Source organism: Heterocephalus glaber, unplaced genomic scaffold (assembly GCF_053883595.1).
Source record: "Heterocephalus glaber isolate CG9 unplaced genomic scaffold, H.glaber_assembly_v1.0 deba00001550, whole genome shotgun sequence".
In the NCBI taxonomy this organism is placed as follows: Eukaryota; Metazoa; Chordata; class Mammalia; order Rodentia; family Bathyergidae; genus Heterocephalus; species Heterocephalus glaber.
In genome coordinates, this window is record NW_028258343.1 from 22,411,116 (window position 1) to 22,433,710 (window position 22,595).

Genomic DNA, 22,595 nt, shown 5'->3' on the forward strand with positions numbered 1-22,595 from the left:
TTCAGGCCTATCTTTGCACTCAGGCCAGGATTCGTCTTCTGTTTATGCTTAAGACATTTAACTGCAAGCAGTGTCACCCTCCACTCCTGGAGGGCGTTGCATTTTAGCCCTGTGGAAGAATCGCTGGCCGCTTCCTGTCACCCCTTGAGCGCGTGCAGACAGTCCTACCAGCTGCACAGCTTATTTAACCTCTGCATTCTTTTGCTCTTCTTGTTTTGAGGCAAGGCCTTGCTGTGTAGTTCAGGCTGCCCTCGAGCTCACAGCAGCCCTCCTGCCTCAGCCTCCCGAGTGCTGGGATGACAGGCGAGTGCCGCTGCGCTGGAGGTCCGCTCATTGTCATTCCCCTGTCCCATGGTTGTGGAACTGTGTGCCCCGCTCCCTGTGGTCTCCCCGGCCTGTCCTGGACTTCTCTCTGGCATCTTTCCTCCGCCGTGAGCTCTTCCAGTTCCGTGGCCTCTCGTGGGCACAGGCAGCTCCATGCCCTGGGACGTCTCTTCCCTGCAGATCTGTTCTGAGATTCCTAGTGGAGAGTGGGCACTGAGGGCTGGTGGGCGACTTAGCCTTCGGGTTTCTGCAGCTGACGCAGTGAGTCTCCTCTCGGTGCCGGTTGTGTCCCATTCTCCTGCACCATCCTGTCCGTCTGGGAGTCGCTGCTGCCAGTCCCTCTGCCGGCGCAGTGCTCGGCGTCCGCGTTCCTCATCGCGTTTGTCCCTCTGAGACCACCCCCCGAAGACCTCGTCTCTTGTCTGGACCACTTCAGGGAGACCCTCCCTGCTTTCGCTTTCAGCATCAAGCTCTAGGTGATCCTCACACTGAACCAAAGGGTGCTGTAGGGATGGAGACCAGCTGCGGCTGTGGGTTCTGTTGTTTAAAATCCCTGCTGGTCTCCTGGGCGCCTGGGCCTGGCCTCGCCCCCATGGCCCCTTTCTGTGCCCTTCACCCCGCAGGCTCTCAGGGGGCAGTTCCGGCTGCGCTGTCATCCGCCTTGGCCAGGACATCTGTCTCCTCGGCCTCTGCCCTTGGCCCCCTTTCTGGTCCCGGGGTCCTCGCAGAGCGCTCCTCGCCCCGGCAGGACCCGATAGAGGACATACGTGGTCCGGGTCCCAGACCTGGCTCTCCTCTCGTCTCCGCAGGCCTGACAAGGTGCACTTGGCCACTCTGAGTGTGCCCGGCTCTCAGGGGCCTCGCTGTGTTCAGTTTCTCACAGGCTGGACTCCCAGCGAGAAATGCAGGGTAGAGCTCTAACTCAGCGTGTTAAGTTCTCACTTTCTTCGATGGGCCGTGGGAGGAGCTCTGGCGAGCTGTGCTGAGGAGCCCGCGTGTGAGTGTGTGTGTCTGTGTGTGCATGCACTCGTGTGCACACATGCGGGCGTTCCTCCCGTTCAGGGTTACGTAGGAGGGTGGCACGGTCAGCCCACCTCGGCCTCCACACAGTCCGGCCCTTGTGCCCACCTCTTCCTGCGCTTTGCCAGGCCCCTGCCTTTCACTGCCGCTTTGCCCTGAATTAGGAGAAACCCGTCAGCATCCCGTCAGCTTGCTGGTGACAGCCCAGTCTGTGCTGCGGTGCGGACTCTGGTTCCGCTGCGCCTGGACTACTGTGGTGAGTCCTCAGGAGTCTCCGTCCCTGACGTCCTCAGGGTGTGCTCAGGCTGGCTCTCACCATCCACTAAGTCTCGGTCTGAACAGGCTCCACCTCCCGTTCAGTCACCATGTCTTAAGGCTTTCATTCATATGCAGTGGTTCTCCCTCCCTTTCTGTTTCCAGGATGTGGACTTTTGGAGAAACTGGCTCATTTGTCTTTGTGTTGCCCTGATTCATTGTTTCATTAGCAGGTGTGAAATGATGGTTCTAATTTTGCCATTCTTTTTCTATTTAATTAAATTCTTTAGTAAAAATTAATAAAAATAACCTTGCAATACAGTTATTTTTCAGGAAAAGCAGAATAAAGTCTTGACTATGGATACATTTTTAGAATAATGAATTGGGGCACTAGTTATCTCTAAAAGGGAGGTTTGAATATAATTGTTATCATTATTATTGTTATGAATCTGCTTTTTGTAGGTATATGATTAATCCAGTGCATTCAAGCAGAAACAATGAATCTGCTGGAAGATAAAATAGGTAAAACTCTTGAAGACATAGGCATAAACAAAGACTTTCTGAATGTTCCCTCAATTATATAGGAAATAATACTGGGAACCGACAACTGGGATTGTATCATTTGAAAAGCTTCTGCATAGCAAAGGAAGCAACTAGCAGGGTGAAGAGGCAGCCCACAGGATGGGGAAAACTTGCCAACCACTCTTCAGACAGGGGACTAATATCTACACTATATAAAGAACTCAAATAATTAGACCTGCCCCAGTAAGTGAATCAGTAAAAGTGGGCAGTTGGAATGAGTTCATATTTCTGAAAAGAAGAAGTGCACATTTCCAGTAAGTACGTAAAAAATATTCGGCACCGTTGGTCACTATAGAAATGCAAATCATATCAACACTGAGATTCCCATCTTACTCTAGAAAGAAGGGTCATCATCAAGGACTCAAAAAACAATAAATAGTGGTGAAATTGTGTGTGTGGGGGGGAGCCCTTTGACATTGTTTTTGGGAATATAAACTGGCACAACCACTAAGAGAATCAGCATGGAGATCCTTCAAAAAACCGAAAATAGGTATTCCATTTGGCCCAGCTATTTCCCTTCTGGGTATCTTCCTCAAAGAGTTAAAGTCATTATACTATGGGTCCATGCATACCCATGTTTCTGGTAGCACAGTTCCCAGTAACTGAATTGTGGAAGCTCCCTGTGCCGAGCCCATCAGGAGGTGAAAATGTGGCATAGATGCGCACTGGAATCCTACTCAGCCATGAGGAAGGGTACATTTTTTTAAAAGGATAAATTCGAGTCATTTGTAGGAAAATGGATGGACCTTGAGGCCATAATGGTAATTGAAACAGATCAGACACTGCAGGTTAAATAGCTCATAGTTTCTCTTGTGCGAGAAACCCAAAGTATAAATAATTTAAAAAGCAAAATGAAAGAGAGACGCTGTGCAACGGAGAGGTAGACTTTGTTGAGGGGGAGGTGGCTGGGGGATGGCGGGAGGGCCGGAAGAGAGGAATGGGGAAGTGAAGGCCCCTCCAGGTGACGTGTGCGGGTTCAGTTCCCTGATTTATCTCTCAGCAGTGAAGAGAGCATCATAAGTGCACTGAGCCAGACCCGGAGTCCTGTCTCACGTGATACTGCTTAAGCAATGAGTCTGGAAGTTACACACATGGAAGCAGGGTGTGGAGTGCTGGTGGCCGGGCCAGGGAAGGCGAGAGGGAAGAAGGCAGGTGGCAGTCAAGGGCACAAAGGCTTGCATCCACAGGATGCCCAAGCCCTGCAGATCTGCAGTAGCGTAATGCCTCCTGCTGACAGTATCCGCACGAGCAGTGTGCTGAGTAGCTGTCCAGTACTGACTGCCTTCTCTCCCTCCCTTCCTCTCCTCCCGCCTCCCTCTGCCTACCTGTCCACCCCCCAGTGCAGGTGGAACCCACAGGCTTGTTCACACCAGGCAAATGCTCTGCCACTGAGTTACATCCCCAGCCCTTCTTGTTTGATTCTGAGACAGGGTCTCTAGTTTCTGGGCTGGGTTCAAGCTTGCGATCCCCCTGACTCAGCTGCTCCAGCAGGTGTACATGACATCCCCATCACAGTGGGTGCAAAATGCAACCCCCCCCGTCACAAGCCAAAATAAAACGGAAGGTGAGTTTTACAGTTCATGGAGGAGGTTGTTGCATAAATTGTGACTGGCTGCACAGGCGTCTGTTTATCTCCAAAGTCACCAAGTTGCATATATTAAATACGCACAGTACTTCCAAAGTGGTTTATGAGGAAAGATGATGCTGTTCTTATCACAGGTAACCGAGGGTTAAAGGAAACCCAAGACCCCATGGGCTGCCGCCTGGCCAGTGAGGCGCTGCCCCAGTGCTTGCTGTTACCAGCGTCCTCGCTCCTCGCTGGGGCTGTCTGCAGTTGAGGCCCGGCCCTCCTGCACCCGAGGGCTCACTGCCCCGCTCCTTGTCTTGGCTTCCTAGGGTGGATGTGACAAAGTCCTGGACTGGGAGGCTTAGGACAGAACCCTTCCCGCATGTTCTGGGCCCCTGATCCTCAGCAGGTCAGCAGGGGCGGACTCCCTGGGGCTGCAGGGCAGAGCCTTCCTGCCTCTGCAGCTTCTGTTTTGAGTCTTGTTGCTGCCTAACTACTTCTGCCTCTGTGTTCAAAAGACCACCCCTCTCCTCCTCTTAAGTTCCTTTGTTTCTCTTTTGAGGACACTTATCTTGGATTTAGGGCCCAGCTGGATAATCCAGGTTGAATTTACATTAGAATCGCAAGCTTTAAACCCAGTGCGAGCAACTTAGTGATTTAGCGTGCCCCTGTCTCAAAAAAAAAATAAAGGGCTGAGAATACAGTGTAGTTTCGTGCAAAGGCCCTGGGCTCCATCCTCAAAAGTGGAAAAATGAAAGATTCTTAATTACTTCTGCAAAGACTGCTTGAAGCAGGACAGCAGTTGCAGGTCCTGGGGCATAGGGTGTGGATGTACCTTTTGGGAGGAGTTACTGTTACCCTGCGACTAGCTGCACCCCACGCAGGAACACGGCTTTCCTGTCCTTCCCTACTGTGGAAAAGCCCGAGGGCGGGCCTTGACCCGGTCACATTAGTGTGGCTCTGGGTGCTCCTGGGAGGGCGGGCCTGAGCATCTGCCTCACCCTTCCCTGCCTGTTCCTAGAAGTCTGCCGGGCCTGGCTGGCGCTCAGTGTGCAGCTATTCCAGCAGCTCCTCTGTTCTAGCCTGGGGCTCAGGCTGGCCGCCAGTGCCCAGAGCTTGTTCTCAAACCCGACAGCAAGGTGGAGAAGAACTGGGTTCCGCTGCTCCTTGCAAGGCCCAGGCTTTGGCCTCCCTGGCTGGTTGCTGGGAAGCTGCCGCCTGACCTGGGACGCTGGTTCCCGCACATGCGCGCCAGTGTGCAGGCAGCGGAGCGCCCCACCGGCAGCTTCCAGGGTGCTGACGGGTCGCGGTGATCCTCATCCGGGAAGCAATCGCTCACTGTCGCTCTGTTCTCTGACGGTGCCTCAGCGCTGACCGATGGCAGAGGCCCACTCCCCTACCGGCTTGTGGGTAATGCAGGCTCTTTCCAGCCTCTACTCCTACGGACACTAAGATCCAGACTGGAGTGGTCCTGGTGTCCAGCGGTCTGAGTCTGGCTTCTGTGGGCAGAGGAGCTGATTGCAGTTGCTCTGAGGCCCCACTGGTGAGGACAGACCTGTGGAGAGCCTTCTCAGACTACTCGGCAGCCTCTCTCTCCAGGCAGATGATCAACTCCAGGTGGTTCTGTGAAGCTGACGCTGACCTTAAACACTGGCCACCACTCAGTGCAGAGTGTCCACCTGTTTGGAGCGCGTGGCAAGCCTGGCCATCTGTCCCCGCAGAAGGCTTGCGGAAGGTCCCAGGTGCTGCCCTGGAGCTGAGGTTGGGAAGGAAGCAGGGGTGGGCTCAGGTGGGCACTCAGTGCGCTGTGCAGCTCCCCGCGTGACAGCAGCAGCCGCAGACAGCGACAGCCCGCGGAAGGGACTGTCTCTTCCTCATCCTCACAGCTCATTAACACCGTCTTAAACTCGTGCGTGCGTCAGGTGTCCTCTCGACGTTCCTGCGAGGCCCTGGAGGTGGCAAGTGTGTGCCTGTCTCAAGTATAACTGCACTGAGTTAGCTTATCCAGGAACCCAGTTTTTACATGTTTTAATTAGCCTTTCAGACATGCTTTTTGAGTTATCCACTATCTCCAACCTCTGCACAGACTCACTCCCCGCCCCTTTACTTGGTGCTGTGGTCTTGCTATCATTATTCGCGCAGTGCTCAGTGGGCTTTCCCTGACCTTACCCCCTGGCAGACTCTCCTGTGTTTTGCCCTAGTGGTCACAGAAAGCTCCAGGCGGAGGGCAGCAGGTTTCTTGGGCAGGAAAAGGAGCAGTGGAGGGACGGATCTCCCAGGCCTCCCCCACAGCAAGGTGTGCAGAGCTCTTAGAGAGTTCCAGGAACCACGCAGCAGGGGAGCTTGTGGTGCTGGAGACAGCGGGTGACAACTCGGTAGTCGGGCACTGTCTGCCCTGGCCTTCGCAGCTCTGAGATTGCTGCACCCCTGGGGTCTTGGGGACCCCAGCCCTGGGCAGTGAGTGGGCCTTAGGTAGAATCTGGCTTCTGGATGTATTTGTAAAGTCCTCAAGTGACTCAGTGTTCAACCATTTGAGCCAGAGAATATTTATCAAAATCCCAAATACCTACTAGATAAAAACACCAGATCCATTGTTTGTGCTCTGCAGTTCTAGATTTTGTGTATTTGTGAAAGTAGTTTGCATTTTTTCCAGTTTTATCATTACTTTATTAACTGTAGGAGTTGCTCACCTGTTCCAAAGTTGGATCTAAATGAGTGGCCTTGTCTTTGGCCAAATGTTAGATTGACTTTAGGAATTTGTACAAGTCTCCATCCCCATCCAGGCCCCACCCAGACCAAGCAGTGCAGAACTGCTCAGGCTGGGTCCTCACACGTCTGTGGCTTTCCTAAACACAGCTTCCCAGGTAACTGCAGTGGAAAGATAACTGAAAATCACAAATTCAAATTCATGTTTATTGATTTAATTTTTTTGGAATGATTTACATAAAGCACAGTCTCATTCTGTATTTCAGGATATAATTGATCGACTTATCATTTTAAATTCTGAAGCTAAGATTCATTCTCTATTCAACTATGAACAATCACACATTTTTGGACTAAGGTAAGGTGCTCAATTTAACTTTAAATGTATTTTATTTGTTATAAAATGATGCATTTATTCTATATACTTTGAAAAGTACTTAAAATAAGCTAATTTAAAAATTATGTTTAAAGGTAAATTTTCTCCTGTGACATTACAGACAAGCAAATTCTGGCGTCTAGGTTTGTGTGCCATAGCCTTTATCTGAGGCCGGGTTCTGTATTTTTAGTGTCTTCCATTGCTGGTTTCATGCAGGCATGTTGGGCACTGTGCCAGGAGGGCACTCAGAGTCGCCGAGGCATCCCTGTGCTGGTGTTTGAGTAGACTCCAGCCACAGTTAAGTGGTGAAAGAGGCCGAGACGTGCGTGATTTGTCTTGAGGCCTAAATTCCGCTGCCTTGGTACTGATCATTACTCTTCAGCTTTGCTTTTCCTGAGGCTTAAATCTTTCTGGTTAAGTTCGTATTCCTTGCCATTTTATGCAGCTTGTTCAAATGGGAAGTAAAGCAGAGTTGGTAGGGCTAGAGACTTAGGAAATTCTTAATCTTTTGGTCATATGTAGACATACAACAGGCTTCCCACCTGCGAGTTACTGCCTTTACAAGTTGCTGAATTAAGGAAATTTTCCACTTTCACAGGTGCATGATTCTTTCCTTCTAGTAGTAGTTTTTTTTTTCCTGTCATTAAGGAGGTCTGTGATAATGCATTACCTAAGAAGTGAGGCTATTACTTTTCTGTAATGGGAGTATATTTTATGGATCTATATTTTAACATAAAAAGAGTCATTAATAGGTGAGTTTCATTTCTGGTCTTTCTAGTTCAAAGAAGGCATAAAAAAGCTGCAGCTGTTATAAGTCTTTGGGTGGTGTACCCTCTGTGTCAAAATCCGTTTTCGTATTAACTCTGAACTTTCTGTTTTGTAGCGTCAGGCACCTCATAAGCAGTGGGGAAAGCGAAGCGTGTACACAGTAGCACCTCCTTTTGCCCAGCTAGTAGGTTTCTGACTTCTGTCACCACAGAGCTCAGATTTGGACCTGCTGTTAGCGATATACCCAGTGAGCATCTCTTTTTCTTGTATATTTCTTTTACATAGTTTTCCCTAGTGTTCTTTTGGGAAAGACAACAGTAGGATTTTATGAAGTTATATAAAAAAGTAATTCAAAAGGTGAGATCTCCTGGCTGCTCGTTCCTCTTCATTGTATGCTCTGTCTCATAATACCCACATGGACTCACTGTTCTACCAGGAGTTTCCATGCGTCGCTGGCGGGTGAACACACCGTGTGAGACAGTGGTCAGCTGTGGACCCCGGGTCAGGCTGCTCAGTGTTTGCCAGGTGTATGAGGCGGGTCCTGGTCCCTCATCTGCTAAAGGGGGGCAGGTACATACTTTCTTCACAGCATTGCTGTGAGGATTATGTATGAAAAAGTAAAACAGCCTGGCACCTAGCGAGCACTATAAGAACAGTTGTAGTACAGTGGACTCTTGTCTTACAAACTCAATTCATTCCAGAGGGCTGGTTGTAACTCAAGTTGCTCAGTTTGTTCCGGAAATCTCGGAAAGAAATACATGGAGACACAGAATTTGGGTAAAATAATAAAAGTTCTACTTGCAAGCGGGCAGGACAGCCAGAAACCAGTCTGGTTAGTATGGGCATGCCCCTTTGTTCAGCGTTTCCTTTTTATATCTTTTTTAGCCATTATCTCATGGTAGTGGTCTTTAATGTGTAAATATAATTCCAGTTCCTCTTTACAAGTCACAAACACAAGATAGGAACATATACATTGTAAATTCACCCAGCCATTGCAACTTTGTTAGGTTAATGAGGTTACTAGTTAAATAGTCAGATTACCATCACCTTAAACAACAAGAGTTACGGGACAAGCAAATCTTAAAGGAACACATTACTTATTTTGCTTCTATAACTACCTTAATATTCAATCTACGAAGTTATCTAAAACTTTTCCCAATCAAGTTTAGGCTCAGGCTCTTCTACACAGCCTTCACAGGCAGATCTCAGTGTCCTTAGAGAGACACTGGCCCAGGATTTCTCAGATAGCCCCACACGGGAAAGGATGCTGACATGCTCCTTCCAGAGCTCCTTAAGGGTTAAATCTGTGTCTGAGACCATCTGGAAGCACAAGTGGCCAGTATTTGGGATGTAACTCAAGATTGTGGTCATAAGTTAAAACTAAAATTCTGGTCATAACCCAAGTTGTTCATATGTCAGGCTGGTTGTAACTCGAGGGTCCACTGTAGTAGCACTTTGTGAGTTCTTGTGTGTCCACTTCCTCTATTCCATTTTTGTGTTTCACCATGAAACGTTTTTGTCTCTACTTTTTGGTATCTCAGTCATCTTCAATGTGCTGCCTAGAAATTTGCTGTGTTTATTACATCAGTGTCCAAACAGAAAATGAGAAAATTGCTTTCTGAGGAAAACTTTCTCTTAACTTCATGTGCTTTCTAACAAGTTTTTTTTTGGTAATACATTTGTTTTCATTGTGTTTTGAAATCTATTATTTCCATAATCTCCAATTCAGTTGTATCTTTCTAATACAGTTGAATACATCTGAAGTTAATTTGATCTTATGTTGCTGCTGATATTAGTCCATTAGCAGCATTGACGTCTTTTGGTGATAATTCACACTGCTTATTGCATTGTCTATGCACCAAGTGTTTCTGAGTGTTTGGAGTTCTTATCCATATCTTTCTCTTCCTCCCACAGTATTTTTGTCTGTAATGGTGTTGTTGTTGTGCCATCTTCTGGGCAGATCATCTGATGTCTATGTTCGGTGCTCCCCGCCCCATTCACTATTCATATATTTACCTCAGAACTGGGAGCTGCTGGAGAGTAAGCCTGACACAGAGGCTTCATGAAATGCAGCCTTCTACTTTGTGACAGCATCCCATTGTGTGATAAAGTCCTGACTTTTAATCCGTCAAGGTCTTCTCACAGCTTTTGCACTGGGAATGCCTCCCACCTGAGAACACAGCTCCTTGGCAGGCCTCCCCTCCTTCTCTCTCCTTGTGCTGTCCTTCTGTGTGCCCCATCCCTCTGTCTTACCACGAAAGCAGCAGAATGTGCGGACACTGCCTTGACCTCACGGCCCTGTGGGCCCTCCCTGCTCTCTGCTTCTTCTGCAAAGCCACATCTGCACCACTTGCCCTTGCTTGGTCCCCTCAGATTCCTCCTGAGCCCCCTTGCATTCATTCCACTTTGACCTCGTAACATGAGAACATCCATCCTGCTGATGTTGGGTGTTTGCAGTTCCATGTAGATAACTCAGTGCCTCCTCTGAGTCCCGTCTTACTGTAGCTGTCAGCAGGTGTTCACATGGGCACCGCTTCTTCCTGGCTGGGATGCTGTCTTTCTGTAGCTTGTGTGCTGCTGAACACCTCTAAGGGTGCAGTTTCCCTGCTCATCCACCAAACAATGCCCGTATTGCGAATAGCAAGGATGATTGCCTACACCTGGGCTTTTCCCGCACTCCTCCTATTTTCTCACTTTGCCCTTACATGTGGCCCATGTGTCAGTGCATGGCCCAGTTTCCACCACACCCCAGACTCCTCGTCCGGGTGCCCGCTCATGTATCCAGACATCGTGGTGCCCACGGCCTGGGCACACAAAGTCAATGCCCCTGAAGTGGAGTTTTCTGTTCCCACACCGCCTCCCATAGAACAAACAAAATGAATGTTTTGGTTCTGTCTCATTAAGTGGCCCATCCATCTCTTTGGTTGCTTAATCCTGAAAGTCATCTTAATTTTTTCTTAGTTTTTTGAATAGCAATTTATCTTTATTATAAAGAAATTAACCAGTGTAAGAAATTAAATATAATAAATTAAGTGAAATTTCTTCTAATTCCCCAAACGTCATTATTAACATTGAAGAAAATAATTCCAGACATCTTTCTATATATATATATATATACAACAGAATAGAAATAACTTTTATTATTAAAAAATGGGCATTTTAGATTCTAAATTTTATAAAAAAGGTAAAAAAGGGTCTACCACCACTCCCAGTGCTGAGGAGGTGTGCTGCCTAGGTGCCAGCAGCACCCCACACCCCATCGAAATGAGAAGACACATAAACAAGCCTCAGAAACAGACTTCCAGATCACCCACAGGTACCACAAAGGAAAACAAGATGGAGCACTGATACTCAACCACCTGGACTCCTTGAATTGGCAACAAAAGGAGATCTGGAAAAAATGAAATCAGAAATAATTTCTCAGATAACAGTGGAGATTGTGCTCATAGTGCAAGACATGATTAATAAATTTAGAGAGGATCTGAGGAACATGACGAAATCCCAACACAGGAAACAAATGGAATCCATAAAACAGTTACAAACACATTTCCAGGAGATTGAAAACTCCAGGGAAAGTCTATGCAGCAGAATGAGCCAAAGTGAGGACAAAACTTCAGATATAGAAGATAAGATTGCAATTAGTGACCAGAAAAAGAAAAATTTCTTTGAAATTGTAAGAGATCACAAGAAATCAATCCAGCAGCTGCTAGACGATGGAAAGAAGAATAACATAAGACTGATTAGAATCAGTAAACAAAAAAGAGACCGTTCAGATGACATAAAAAAAAACTGTTCACAGAAATGATGGCAGAAAACTTGCCAGGCAAGGGCCAAGAACTTGACATGCAGATAAATGAGGCATATAGGAATCCAATGAGCCTTGATAAAAAAAATCTACACATAGGTATATAATAGCATTCCAGAAACCCAACAGAAGAACAAAATTCTACAAGCAATTAGAGAAAAGAAACAAATCACATACAAAGGAAATCCCATCAGAATCACAGCAGACTTCTCAATGCAAAACCTCAAGGCAAGAAGAGCTTGGAATGACTTATTCCAAGCCCTAAAGGAAAACAGCCTCCAACCCAGATTGATGTACCCTGCAAAACTATCTTTCAAAATTGATGGAGAAATAAGATACTTTCATGAAAAAGAGCACCTTAGGAACTTCATAAATACCAAACTGGCATTCCAAAAAATTTTAGACAATATCTTCCAAAAAGAAAATGAAGATCACAACCCCAGGAAGCCCAGTAGAATGAATCTATCTGGCATGACAAGAAATTAAATGCAAAGGGGGATAATCCAACAAAAAGGAAATGTCGTGACAATGGTAAGTCAATGTGTGTCAGTTATAACCATCAATGTTAATGGTCTCAATTCACCAATCAAAAGAAATAGACTGGCAGAAGAGGTCAAGAAGCAACATCCAACAATATGCTGCAAACAAGAAACACTCTTAATTCAAAAAGAAACTCATAGATTGAAAGTTAAAGGGTGGAAAACAATATTCCATAAGACAGGAACCTGGAAAAAAGCACGAGTAGCTATCCTCTTTGCAGATCAAGTCGATTTCAAATCAACACTGATTAAGAGAGACAAAGAAGGACACTACATCCTTGAAAAGGGAACAATCCAAGAGGAAGAGATGACAATCATAAATATATATGCACCAAACACTACTGCACCCAACTATATAAAACAAATGCTAACAGACATGAAAAATCAAGTAAGCACTAATACAGTAGTAGTGGGGGACCTCAATACCCCACTGTCACAAACAGATAGATCAACTAGACAAAAAATAACCAACAAAATACTAGAACTCAATCAAACTCTTGAACAAATGAACTTAGCAGATGTTTACAAAGTGTTCCAGCCCACAAAATCAGAATACACATTCTTTTCAGCTGTACATAGTCATTCTCCAAAATAGACCACATACTCATTCATAGAACATATTAAAGTAAGTGCAAAGGAATTGAAGTTTTCTTCTGTATATTATCAGACCATGGTGTGATGAAATTGGATCAGTAGCAAAAGAAACCAGAAAAATTTCATAAACACATGGAAATTGAACAACACACTTCTGAATAACAAGGGATCACAGAGGAAATTAAAGAGGAAATCACACAATTCCTTCAAATAATTGACAATGACAACACAACATATCAGAATCTATAGGACACAATGAAAGCAGACTTATGAGGGAAATTCATAGCAGTGAATAGTCATATTAGGAAAAAACAGAGCGAGCCCAATTAAACAACCTGATGCTGAACCTCAAGCTTCTAGATAAAGAAGAGCAGGACAAACCCAAAGCTCATACAAGGGAGGAAATTATAAAGATCCGAGGAGAAATCAATGCAATGGAGACTAAGAGAATGATACAAAAAGTCAATGAAGCTGAGTTGGTTCTTCGAAAGAATAAACAAAATTGATAAACCCTTAACCAGCCTTATCAGGTAAAGGAAAGAAAAGGCCCAAATCCATGCAATTAGGAATGAAAAGGATGAAATTACAATGGACCCAGCAGAAATCCAGAGGATCATCAATACCTATTTTCAGACCCTGTACACCAATAAAATGGAAAATACAGAAGAAATGGACAGATTTCTAGATACATATGAATTACTAAAGTTGAACGAAGAAGACCTAAAAATTCTAAGCAACCCAATATCAATCAATGAAATTGGAAACATAATTAAAAACTTACCAATGAAGAAAAGCTCAGGTCCTGATGGCTTCACTACTGAATTCTGAAAGACATTTAGAGAGGAACTATTGCCAATACTGTTTAAACTTTTCAGTGAAATTGAAAGGGAAGCAATACTCCCAAATTCATTCCTGGAAGCAAGCATCACCTTGATCCCCAAAGCAGAGAAAGACCCAACCGAAAAAGAGGCCAATAGACCAATCTCACTAATGAACATAGATGCAAAAATCGTTACTAAGATACTGGCAAATAGAATGCAGAAGATCATCAAGAAGATCATACACCCTGATCAAGTGAGATTCATCCCAGGGATGGAGGGATGGTTCAACATACAGAATTTAATAAACATAATACACTATATCAGTAGGGCCAAGGACAAATCCATATGATCATCTCAATTGATGCAGAAAAAGCATTTGATAAAATCCAACATTCATTTATGATAAAATCCTACAAAAAATTGGAATAGATGGTCTCTACCTCAATCTCATAAAAGCCATTTATTAAAAACCAACAGCCAATATCATACTAAATGGTCAAAAACTGAAATCCTTCACAGTAAAATCAGGAACAAGACAAGGATGTCCACTATCACCACTCTTGTTCAATATAGTTTTGGAAACATTAGCCACGACAATTAGAGAAGAGAAAGAAATAAAAGTAATAAAGATAGGAAATGAAGAAGTCAAATTGTGATTATTTGCAGATGACATGATACTCTCTATAGAAGATCCCATGAACTCCACCAGAAGTCTTCTAGACTTAATATCCAAATTCAGTAAAGTAGCTGGATACAAGGTCAACACATCAATAGATTTCAAGTACAGGAACAACAGACTCATTGAGAAAGAAATAGGGCAAACAGTTCCTTTCACAGTAGCATCCAAAAAACAAATACCTAGGAATCAACCTAACAAAAGAAATCAAAGACCTTTTCTCTGAAAACTATAGCACTCTGAAAAGAGAGATTGAAGATGCTGTCAGAAAATGGAAAGACATCCTTTGCTCCTGGGTAGGAAGAATCAACATAGTGAAAATGGCCATACTTCCAAAACTGCTATATACATTCAATGCAATCCCAATTGAAGTCCCATCAGCATACTTCACAGACCTTGAGAAAACAATCCAAAAATTCATTTGGAACAAGAATAGACCCGGAATAGCAAAAGCAATTCTAGTCAACAGAGACATAGCAGCGGGTATCACAATCCCCAACTTGAAAGTATACTACAAAGCTACTGTGATCAAAACAGCATGGTACTGGCAAAGAAACAGACCTGAGGACCAGTGGAACAGATTAGAAGATGCAGAAACAACTCCAGACACATTCAGGTGCATCATCTTTGACGAAGGAGCCAAACACCCTCACTGGAGGAAAGATAGCCTCTTTAATAAATGGTGCTGGAAAACTTGGGTTTCTACTTGCCAAAGATTAAAACTGGACCTATATCTCTCACCATGCACTAAACTAAAATAGAAATGGATTAAAGATCTAAATATTAAAACAGAAACACTGAACCGGCTGGAACAGAGGTTAGGTAGAACCCTTGAAGACATCCGTGTAGGAAAAGATTTTATGAACAAAACCTCAGTTGCCTGTGAACTAGCACAAACAATCAACAAGTTGGATCTCTTCTTATTTAAAAGCCTCTGCACAGCAAGAGAAACCACCAGCAGTGTTAAGAGACAACCCCCAATGTGGGAAAAAATTTTCAGCTGCCTGTTCCTCAGACCAAGGTCTATTATCTAGAATGTATAAAGAAATTAATCAAAGCAGACCTACCAAATTTAAAGACCCAGTTCAAAATTGGGCATCTGAAATGAACAGACATTTCTCAGACAAAGAAGTAGAAATGGCAAATAAACATATGAAAAAATGTTCAACATCACTGGTCATTTGAGAGATGCAAATGAAAACAACGCTGAGATTCCACCTCACCCCAGAAAGAATGGCTGCTATCATGAAATCAACCAATAACAAATGCTGTTGGGGTTGTGGGGAAAGAGGAACCCTGTTCCACTGCTGGTGGGAGTCTAGACTGGTGCAACCACTGTGGAAATCAATATGGAGATACCTCAAAGAACTAGGACTGGAAGTCCTATTTGACCCAGCTATTCCACTGCTGAGTATCTTCCCCAAAGAATTAAAAGAATCATACCACAGTGATATATGTGCACCCATGTTCATAGCAGCACAATTTGTAACAGCTAAAACTTGGAAACAGCCCAAATGCCCATCAACTGGAGACTGGATAAAGAAAATATGTTTTTTTATATATGAAATGGAGTACTACTCAGCCGTAAAAAATGAGAAACTAGAGACATTTATAGCTCCATGGATGCACATTGAGGCCATCCTGTTAAGTGAAATAAATAGGACACACATGTAAATACTGAATAGTTTCTCTAGTGTGAGAAACTGAAAGTGTAAATAAGGACTAATAGGTATAATAGATAATGTGAAATAGGAAGAAAAGGGGCAAAGGGGAAGGGGAAGTAGGAGGGCTAGGGAAAAGGAAAGAAGGGAATGGAATTAATATGAGAAAATGAAAAATGGAAACAAAGTCTTTGTAAATAGGGAAGGCTGGAGGGGTTGAAGGGAGGGCAGGGGAAGGGGGAAAAATAAGAACCATGGTGGTATATGTAAAGGTGCAAATTTCCAATGATCCATGTCATTACACGGTATACCTAAAGTGTACCAATAAAATTAAATTAAAAAGAAAAAAGAAACCACAATGAGACTACAGAATTTCTGAGTTTCAAATAACTATTTTTTTTTTTTTTTTATCCTCAGGGGTTGTTATTTTCCTGGAGATTCTTCCAAGGTTAATGAAAATGAGTATGTAACATACTTCATGAGGTTTGCAAGTGGCATGATACCTTGCTTTTAAACAGTGTTGACTGAGCTGCCTCCCCTTCCCTGTCCCCATCATCTGCATCTGTCCTGTGTCCCTCTCATGACATTGGGGCTGGATATCAGCAAATGGAGAGGCCCAGGTGGCCCAGGACTCAGTGCTGGCCCTGACCCGGCTACGTGGACAGGTGGCAGAGAAGTGAAAGGAGCCCTGTGTGCAGGACAGGAATGTGGGGTCCTGGGGCCGGGCTCGCCTCGTGGGCACCACTGGGTCCTCCTGGGACTGAGAGGGGCCCACAGGAGCTGTGCAATCCCTCCAGTGGGGGCACCCTGCCAGCTTAGTCACCTTGGCCTGGGCTCTGCTGCCACCCCACTGGGGCTAGGCTTCCAGAACCGGTGCCTGGCGACAGCTCAGACCTTGTTCACCCCCACAAGTGAGGGCCAGTGGTTCCTCTGGGTGGAGGAGGATCTCAGCTCATCAGAGGTGCTCAGTGAGGTGACGTGAGAGTCTCAGCGCCTTTTATGTAGGGCAGCAGATTAAGAGTCTAATTTCTACAACTGTAGGTATCTGCTTCATTCATCTATCTGGTAGCTTCGAACCCAGGGCCATGTCCTAGCTCAGCTGTGGAGAAGCTGCTGAAAAGGGCATCAGATGGGTGGCCATCCTTGGTAACCTCATGCCAGCGAGCACTCACCTACCATGATGATCCAAGAATTCGAGGTCAGGAATGCAGCAGAGAAACGCATCCCTGTACAGCCTCACTCCCATCTTCCTGTGTGCGTCTGTTACACCTTTTATTATGCTGTGTCTAGCTGTCCCTGAATGCCTCATGCAGTCACAGGTGGGGCTTTTTCAGAGGTGGCTGGATGTGGAGTGTGTGATGCTGGAATGGATTCATGGTGCGATGCTAGGCTCAGGGGTACCAGGATTAAGGGTATGAGTGCTGCCTGCCCTAAGCAGCCTAGATAAGAATACAGGACAGAAAGAGGTGTGGTCGTCCCTCACTTGCTTTGCTGCCTTCTACCTGCCATGAACTGTTTCGCCTCTGCCCTGTGCCACCTGCTGTGGAGCCAGCCGATTATGGACTGGAACCTCTACACCCTGTGAGCTAAATAAACCTTTCCTGCCTGAACTTGTGAGTGTTGGGCATTTTGTCTCAGCAGTGAGAAAAAGTAACGGAGACAATGTGGGAGTTCCAGACACCTCTGTGTGGCTTCTCACAGTGTCGCTAGTTCCCTGTGTGCACTGTTCCTCAGCATCCCCAGCTGAACGTCAGCCCACATCAGTCAGTCCGTACTAGAGAAGCAGATACAACACAGGACTTATGGATATATGTAAGAATTGAGAAGATTGGCTCATGACAGCCCCCCACAGGTCAGATGAGGAAGAGTGCAGAGGGTCTGTCTGCACCCTGGAGACTGAAGGGTTCAGTGGAAGTTCTGGAGCTCACTGCAGTGTCCTGTGGGGGTCTGCGGTGAAAGCTGAAGGATCCACGCCAGAAGGCAGGAGATGAGTCTACGCTGGAAGGCAAAGACTGGAGCTCCGGTCTGAACACAGCACCTGGAGCCCTGTGCCTGCCCCTCAGGGCAGAGCACTCCCCCGTGCCTGGCCACCCCTGGCTTCACCGTTACTCCACAGAGTCGCTGTTTATTCTCCTCTTACCAGCGCCACCTGCCGAGGCAGGCTTATGGCCTTCTGCTGTCATGTCTCCCACATCGCCAAGCTTTTGTTCATTTGGCTGACATTTATTTGTTAGATCTGTCCATTGATGACGATACTGTAAATGCGTGGAAACTTTGGATCCTGCCCAAGGCTGAGCAGTTTAAAGTTTTTGTAACCATCAATAGCATTTGAGGAAGGTTATACTCTTCCCAGCACATTTTATTTTAACATAAAAACTGTGTATCACATGGGGGAAAGAATTAGAATATCACTCAATATTAGTAGTTTTCCTTACATCAAGCTTCAAATTAAGTTTTAGTTATAGGATGTAGAATTGCTAATTTTTAGTAACCTAAACCTTATATAGTAATTGCCAATTAAATATACATTCAAATTTAATATTGTTAAACATACCAGTATGGAGACAACCCTCTTTCCAGTCCCGCTTCTGTCTCTCTTGGACAGAAGCTCTCTTTCTCTCAATTAATTTTTCCCATTCTTAAAAAAACACCAGTGTGGTTTTCCTGAAGGCTCTTTTTCTTTGTATCACTGAATTCTAATGTGGTGAACTTACTGTTAATTTTCTTCAAAACAAAACTTGGAAATTCTCGGTTTATTCCTGGTTTTGATGGAGTCACTTTCTCAGGAAGGAAGGACGCAGAGGGGAATTTTTCCCACCGGGAGTGAGATGAGGCTTCCACAGGGCAGTCTGGGGATCTACAGAGCAGTGCCTGCACCGTGGCTGGTAGGAGGGGAAGGAAGCTCACGCGTTCGCTAGCTGTGGGGCACCACAGGGCTCCCTCTGGCACTGCCAGCTTTCCAGAAGCTCTAGTGCACCAGACGGGGAGGGGAGGACATGATCAGCTCTGACTGTGAGACTCAGCCGGCCTTCAGATGTCCAGAAGTCCCGGTCCGTCTGCTGGCGTCTGTTCTCCCACCTAGTCGGGGTTTTGAGGGTTCACGTTCCAGAAATGCTGCGTGAGGACACGACGCGCTGCCCAGGGACACTAGCCGTGCTGAAAGGTTAGAGGTCATTCTCTGCCAGTTCAAAGTTGTGCTGTGATTTTATTTCTCCCCCTAATTTATATTTTTGGAGCCAGTAAGACATTATTTTTCCATTTGGATAGTTTTGCTACACGTCTACCAATGATTTATCTCAAGGTGGTTGTCACAAAAATAGAACAACAGTGGTGATTGCTGCTGAGTCCTTTCTGAGCGCCTTAGATATTTTGAATCATTTAAACTTGACTACCTGTAGGGTTGGGGACGTAGCTTAGTGATGGATCCCTTACCTAGCATCTGCAAGGCCCTAAGTTCAGTCTGCAGCACTACCAAAAAAAAAGTGTACCAATAAAATTAATTAAACTTCAGAGCACTGAAGTACAAACTACAGTGATAGCAGTAATATCCTCTCATGAATACAGTGTTATTTCTCTTCCCCTGAAGGACAGATGTCCTTACCGTCTTCCCACCAGCTTTTGGTGATTTTTGTTCTCTGTTAATTCACTTGCAATTACTTTTCACTTTGTGTGTGTGTGTGTGTGTGTGTGTGTGTGTGTGTGTGTGTGTGTGGTACTGGCTGTTGAACCCATGGTCTTTGCATTGAGCCACATTCCCAGCCTTTTTCACATTTTACTTTGAGACAGGGTCTTGCCACGTCACTGAGTTGCCCAGGGTGGGCCCAAACTTTATCCCCTCTTAGCTCGCCAGACTGCGGGATGACAGGTGTGCTGCTGCCTCGCCAGGGTACATCTTCATATAGTTTTCAACCTGTAGTCTCAATTACAAAATCAGTACCCTGTATAAAAAAGGGAAAATTGAGATGGAATGAAAAGGAAGTTGATAACTTTATAAATGTTTGCCTGACAAAGGAAGGTCAGAAATACAGTTCTTCTATCTACAAGTAGATAGGAGATTTCCTCTGATGGCTGGCACTTCCCTACTGCCTGTGCTAGTTTTGCTTGCTCTTGCAAACGGCCCCAGCTGCTGACCCTGAGTCCCAATCTGTACTCTTACGCCTCTGGAGCCCGTAGTGATCTCATCTGGCCTGTGTTGCATTACTCTTCCGCTAAGTTTCCTCTTTGACATGGCACTCCTGGGACGTGCTGTGGGAAGCCCCAGACACAGGCTTCTCTCCCTTCACCTCCCTGGGCAGTGGGAGTCTCCACTGGTTGTCACCATGAGTCCCTGCAGCCAGCACAGTGACCTTACTCTGCTGATCTAAGAAGCCACAAAGTTAAAGGGAAGTTTACATTTTCAGTTCGGCCAGAAGATGTCTGTTATAGAATAAGATCTGAAAACCAGCAAAACACCCTGGCCACCACCAAGTTAGGTTTCAGAAAACCAAATACAGTCATCATCTCCACTTCCACCCCCATGTGCTACAGTTCTAAGGGACATAGCCACACGTGGGTCTGTGGCCCAGCCTTGTAGGGGAGCGTCTCAGCACTGCAGGGTCAGGTCTCCTTGTGCGATCCACTAGCTCCTGGGGTCAGCTGCCTCTGGGAGATGGGAGCTCAGGAGACCGGGCTGCTGTGGGGTTTGCTCAGCGCCTGGCCTCTTTGGCTGTTAAACTGGTTTCTTGTTCAGAAGCAGTGTTGATGGACGGTGGTGTAGGGAACAGGGAAAGGGGGTGTTACCAGAACCTCTGCAGTGAGTCCTAGTCTCCTGCGAGCCCTGGCAGCACACGGCGAATTACAGGAAAGGTAGAAAAATGAGACTGAGAAGAAGCTGAGCTTTGGGTCTGAGCAGTGCTGCTCTGGGTGGCAAAGACGAAAGCTCCCAGCTTACCGCACCTTTTATTCAGTACTCAGTACATCGGGAGAAACAGATGTAACAAATGACTTGCAGAGAGTTCAGTACGTCACATTGGGATAAACAAAGTGTAACAAATGACTGGGGGACGGTGGAAATCCAAGAACAATGAGGAACTGAGTAGATGAAGATTTGGTTCCTCCCAGGGTGTCTCCCGCTGGTGTAATCTTGTCCTGGAGAATCACAGCATCACCGAACCATTGAGGTCTCAGCTGTGACCGGAGGCCAAAATGGAATTATGTCTGGGAATTCCATAGCTGGGCTGGGCAGGAGAACTAGGCTAACCAAATGATTTCTCCCTAAAATTATGTAGCATTGCTCCCGACACGGTGGCCCTTGGTGAGACATGGCGGAGCCCATGGTTGTTATAATGAAGCTCTTGGCAGGCACAGTGGCCAAGGGTGTCAGAGCCTGTTTCTGATCCAAAGGCACCGACTGCCGTCAGCTGCCACTGGTAGCAGGTGATTCTCCATGTGCCGCATCTTCAGACCAAGCTTGGCTTCTGCCTGGGGCAGTTGGGCCTCATTAAATGGTCATATTCAGATCATTTGAGATGAGGAAATTCATATTGTTCAGCTCACTGGTATTTCCTTCCCAAATTTAGCAATCAGTCTAATCCAGGGCATCATATGGTTTTCTGAAACACAGTGTAGATGCAGAGTAGCACTCAGCAATGAGGTGGAAGTAGCACTCGTAAGATAAACTGGGCCCTGAGAACACAGTGACACGTGACATGTGATGTACACTTCTAGCACACACTTGTGTCTCATGGGAGGTTTCTTTACATGGCTAAAGAGGAAAAAAGTCCTAACCTGGTTTCTAGATGGCACTGTGTGTTGCACCAGCAGCTACAGAACTGGGCTACTGTGGCTGTATCTGCAGCTTTCAAAGGTGGGATACATCGAGGCACTGTACGCACTCTTTCTCCTGTCTGGGGGTACTGAGACCTCGGGTGCCAATTTATGTAGATTTCCAGACCATGACCAATGGAAGGGCTGGATGTTGGGGGCTCAGAATAAGAAAGATTGGAGGATTAGGGTAAGAAAATCGGTGGGCAGATGTACAGACAGGGTCCTCTGGGAACAAACTGACCTTGGGAGAAGAGTTCTGACTCCATACATGCTCACTAAAGGTCCCTCCTGTACAGAGGCGGGGTCAGCTCTCTCTCTCCACTCAGCCTGTGCTGCTTGAATGGGATCGTGAGCAAAGTGGCCGTACTGGTGCCGGCTTGAGATGATTTTCATCAAAATAAGTGTCACAGTGTAGAACCCCTCCCTTAACAAAGGGGGCGTGGATTTATTCCAGAATCCTAGGCATTTGTGGAAGCCAGAAGCTCTTGTCATACCCAGCATGCCCCCGAAATGTTGGCCAGCATTGAATCAGCCAGACTCAAAGCCCAGGTGATAGATTTTCTGGATTTGGAGGCTGTGTGAGTTTTGATCTTATTTTTGTTCTGGGTCACTCAGAATCGATAGCATCGTGAGTAGTTCACAGCAGTATGCAAATGTGGCAGGTGTTCTTCAGATGCCATCAAAGAAGCTAGAGCCATGCACTGTGCCATTTTCTTGGTAGTAAGCAATGTGAGATTAACAATTCCTGATGCATTTTCCGGGTAGATGCATCACTTCCCAGGCCACTAGAGCGTGAAAACCTTACTGAGGTGGCAGGCCTCTCAGTTTTATTCCTTGTCCACCCCCTGGCTGACCTGGGTCTTATGAAAGCATCTGGTGTTCCAAGCTGTGTTATGGTGGAGATCGAGACTGACCCCAGGACTCTCCTGCACTCCGAGCCGGGCTTTTGGAAGGTCTCTGGCTAGGGGGCTATAGCTGAATGTCCTCGTAGGAGGGAGGCCTTGTCAGCAGACGTGGGCTTGGGGCATGGCTGGAAGGATGAGCTCCCTCTGCAGCTGCTCCCTTCTCTCTCTCGTTTCTGGCTGCTGTGAGGCCAGCA

The 22,595-nt window shown here is 46.1% G+C and overlaps 1 protein-coding gene across 10 annotated transcripts in view; it reads left to right on the forward strand.

The window, feature by feature from the left end:
• Positions 1-22,595, forward strand: part of Tbc1d32 (TBC1 domain family member 32) — a 165,056-nt gene that overhangs the window by 75,325 nt on the left and 67,136 nt on the right. For all 10 annotated transcript variants that reach the window (XM_087190189.1, XM_087190193.1, XM_087190192.1 and 7 more), the window contains one exon: positions 6,721-6,809. In XM_087190189.1, the coding sequence (XP_087046315.1) occupies positions 6,721-6,809 (89 nt within the window). The remainder of the gene's footprint in view (positions 1-6,720; positions 6,810-22,595) is intronic.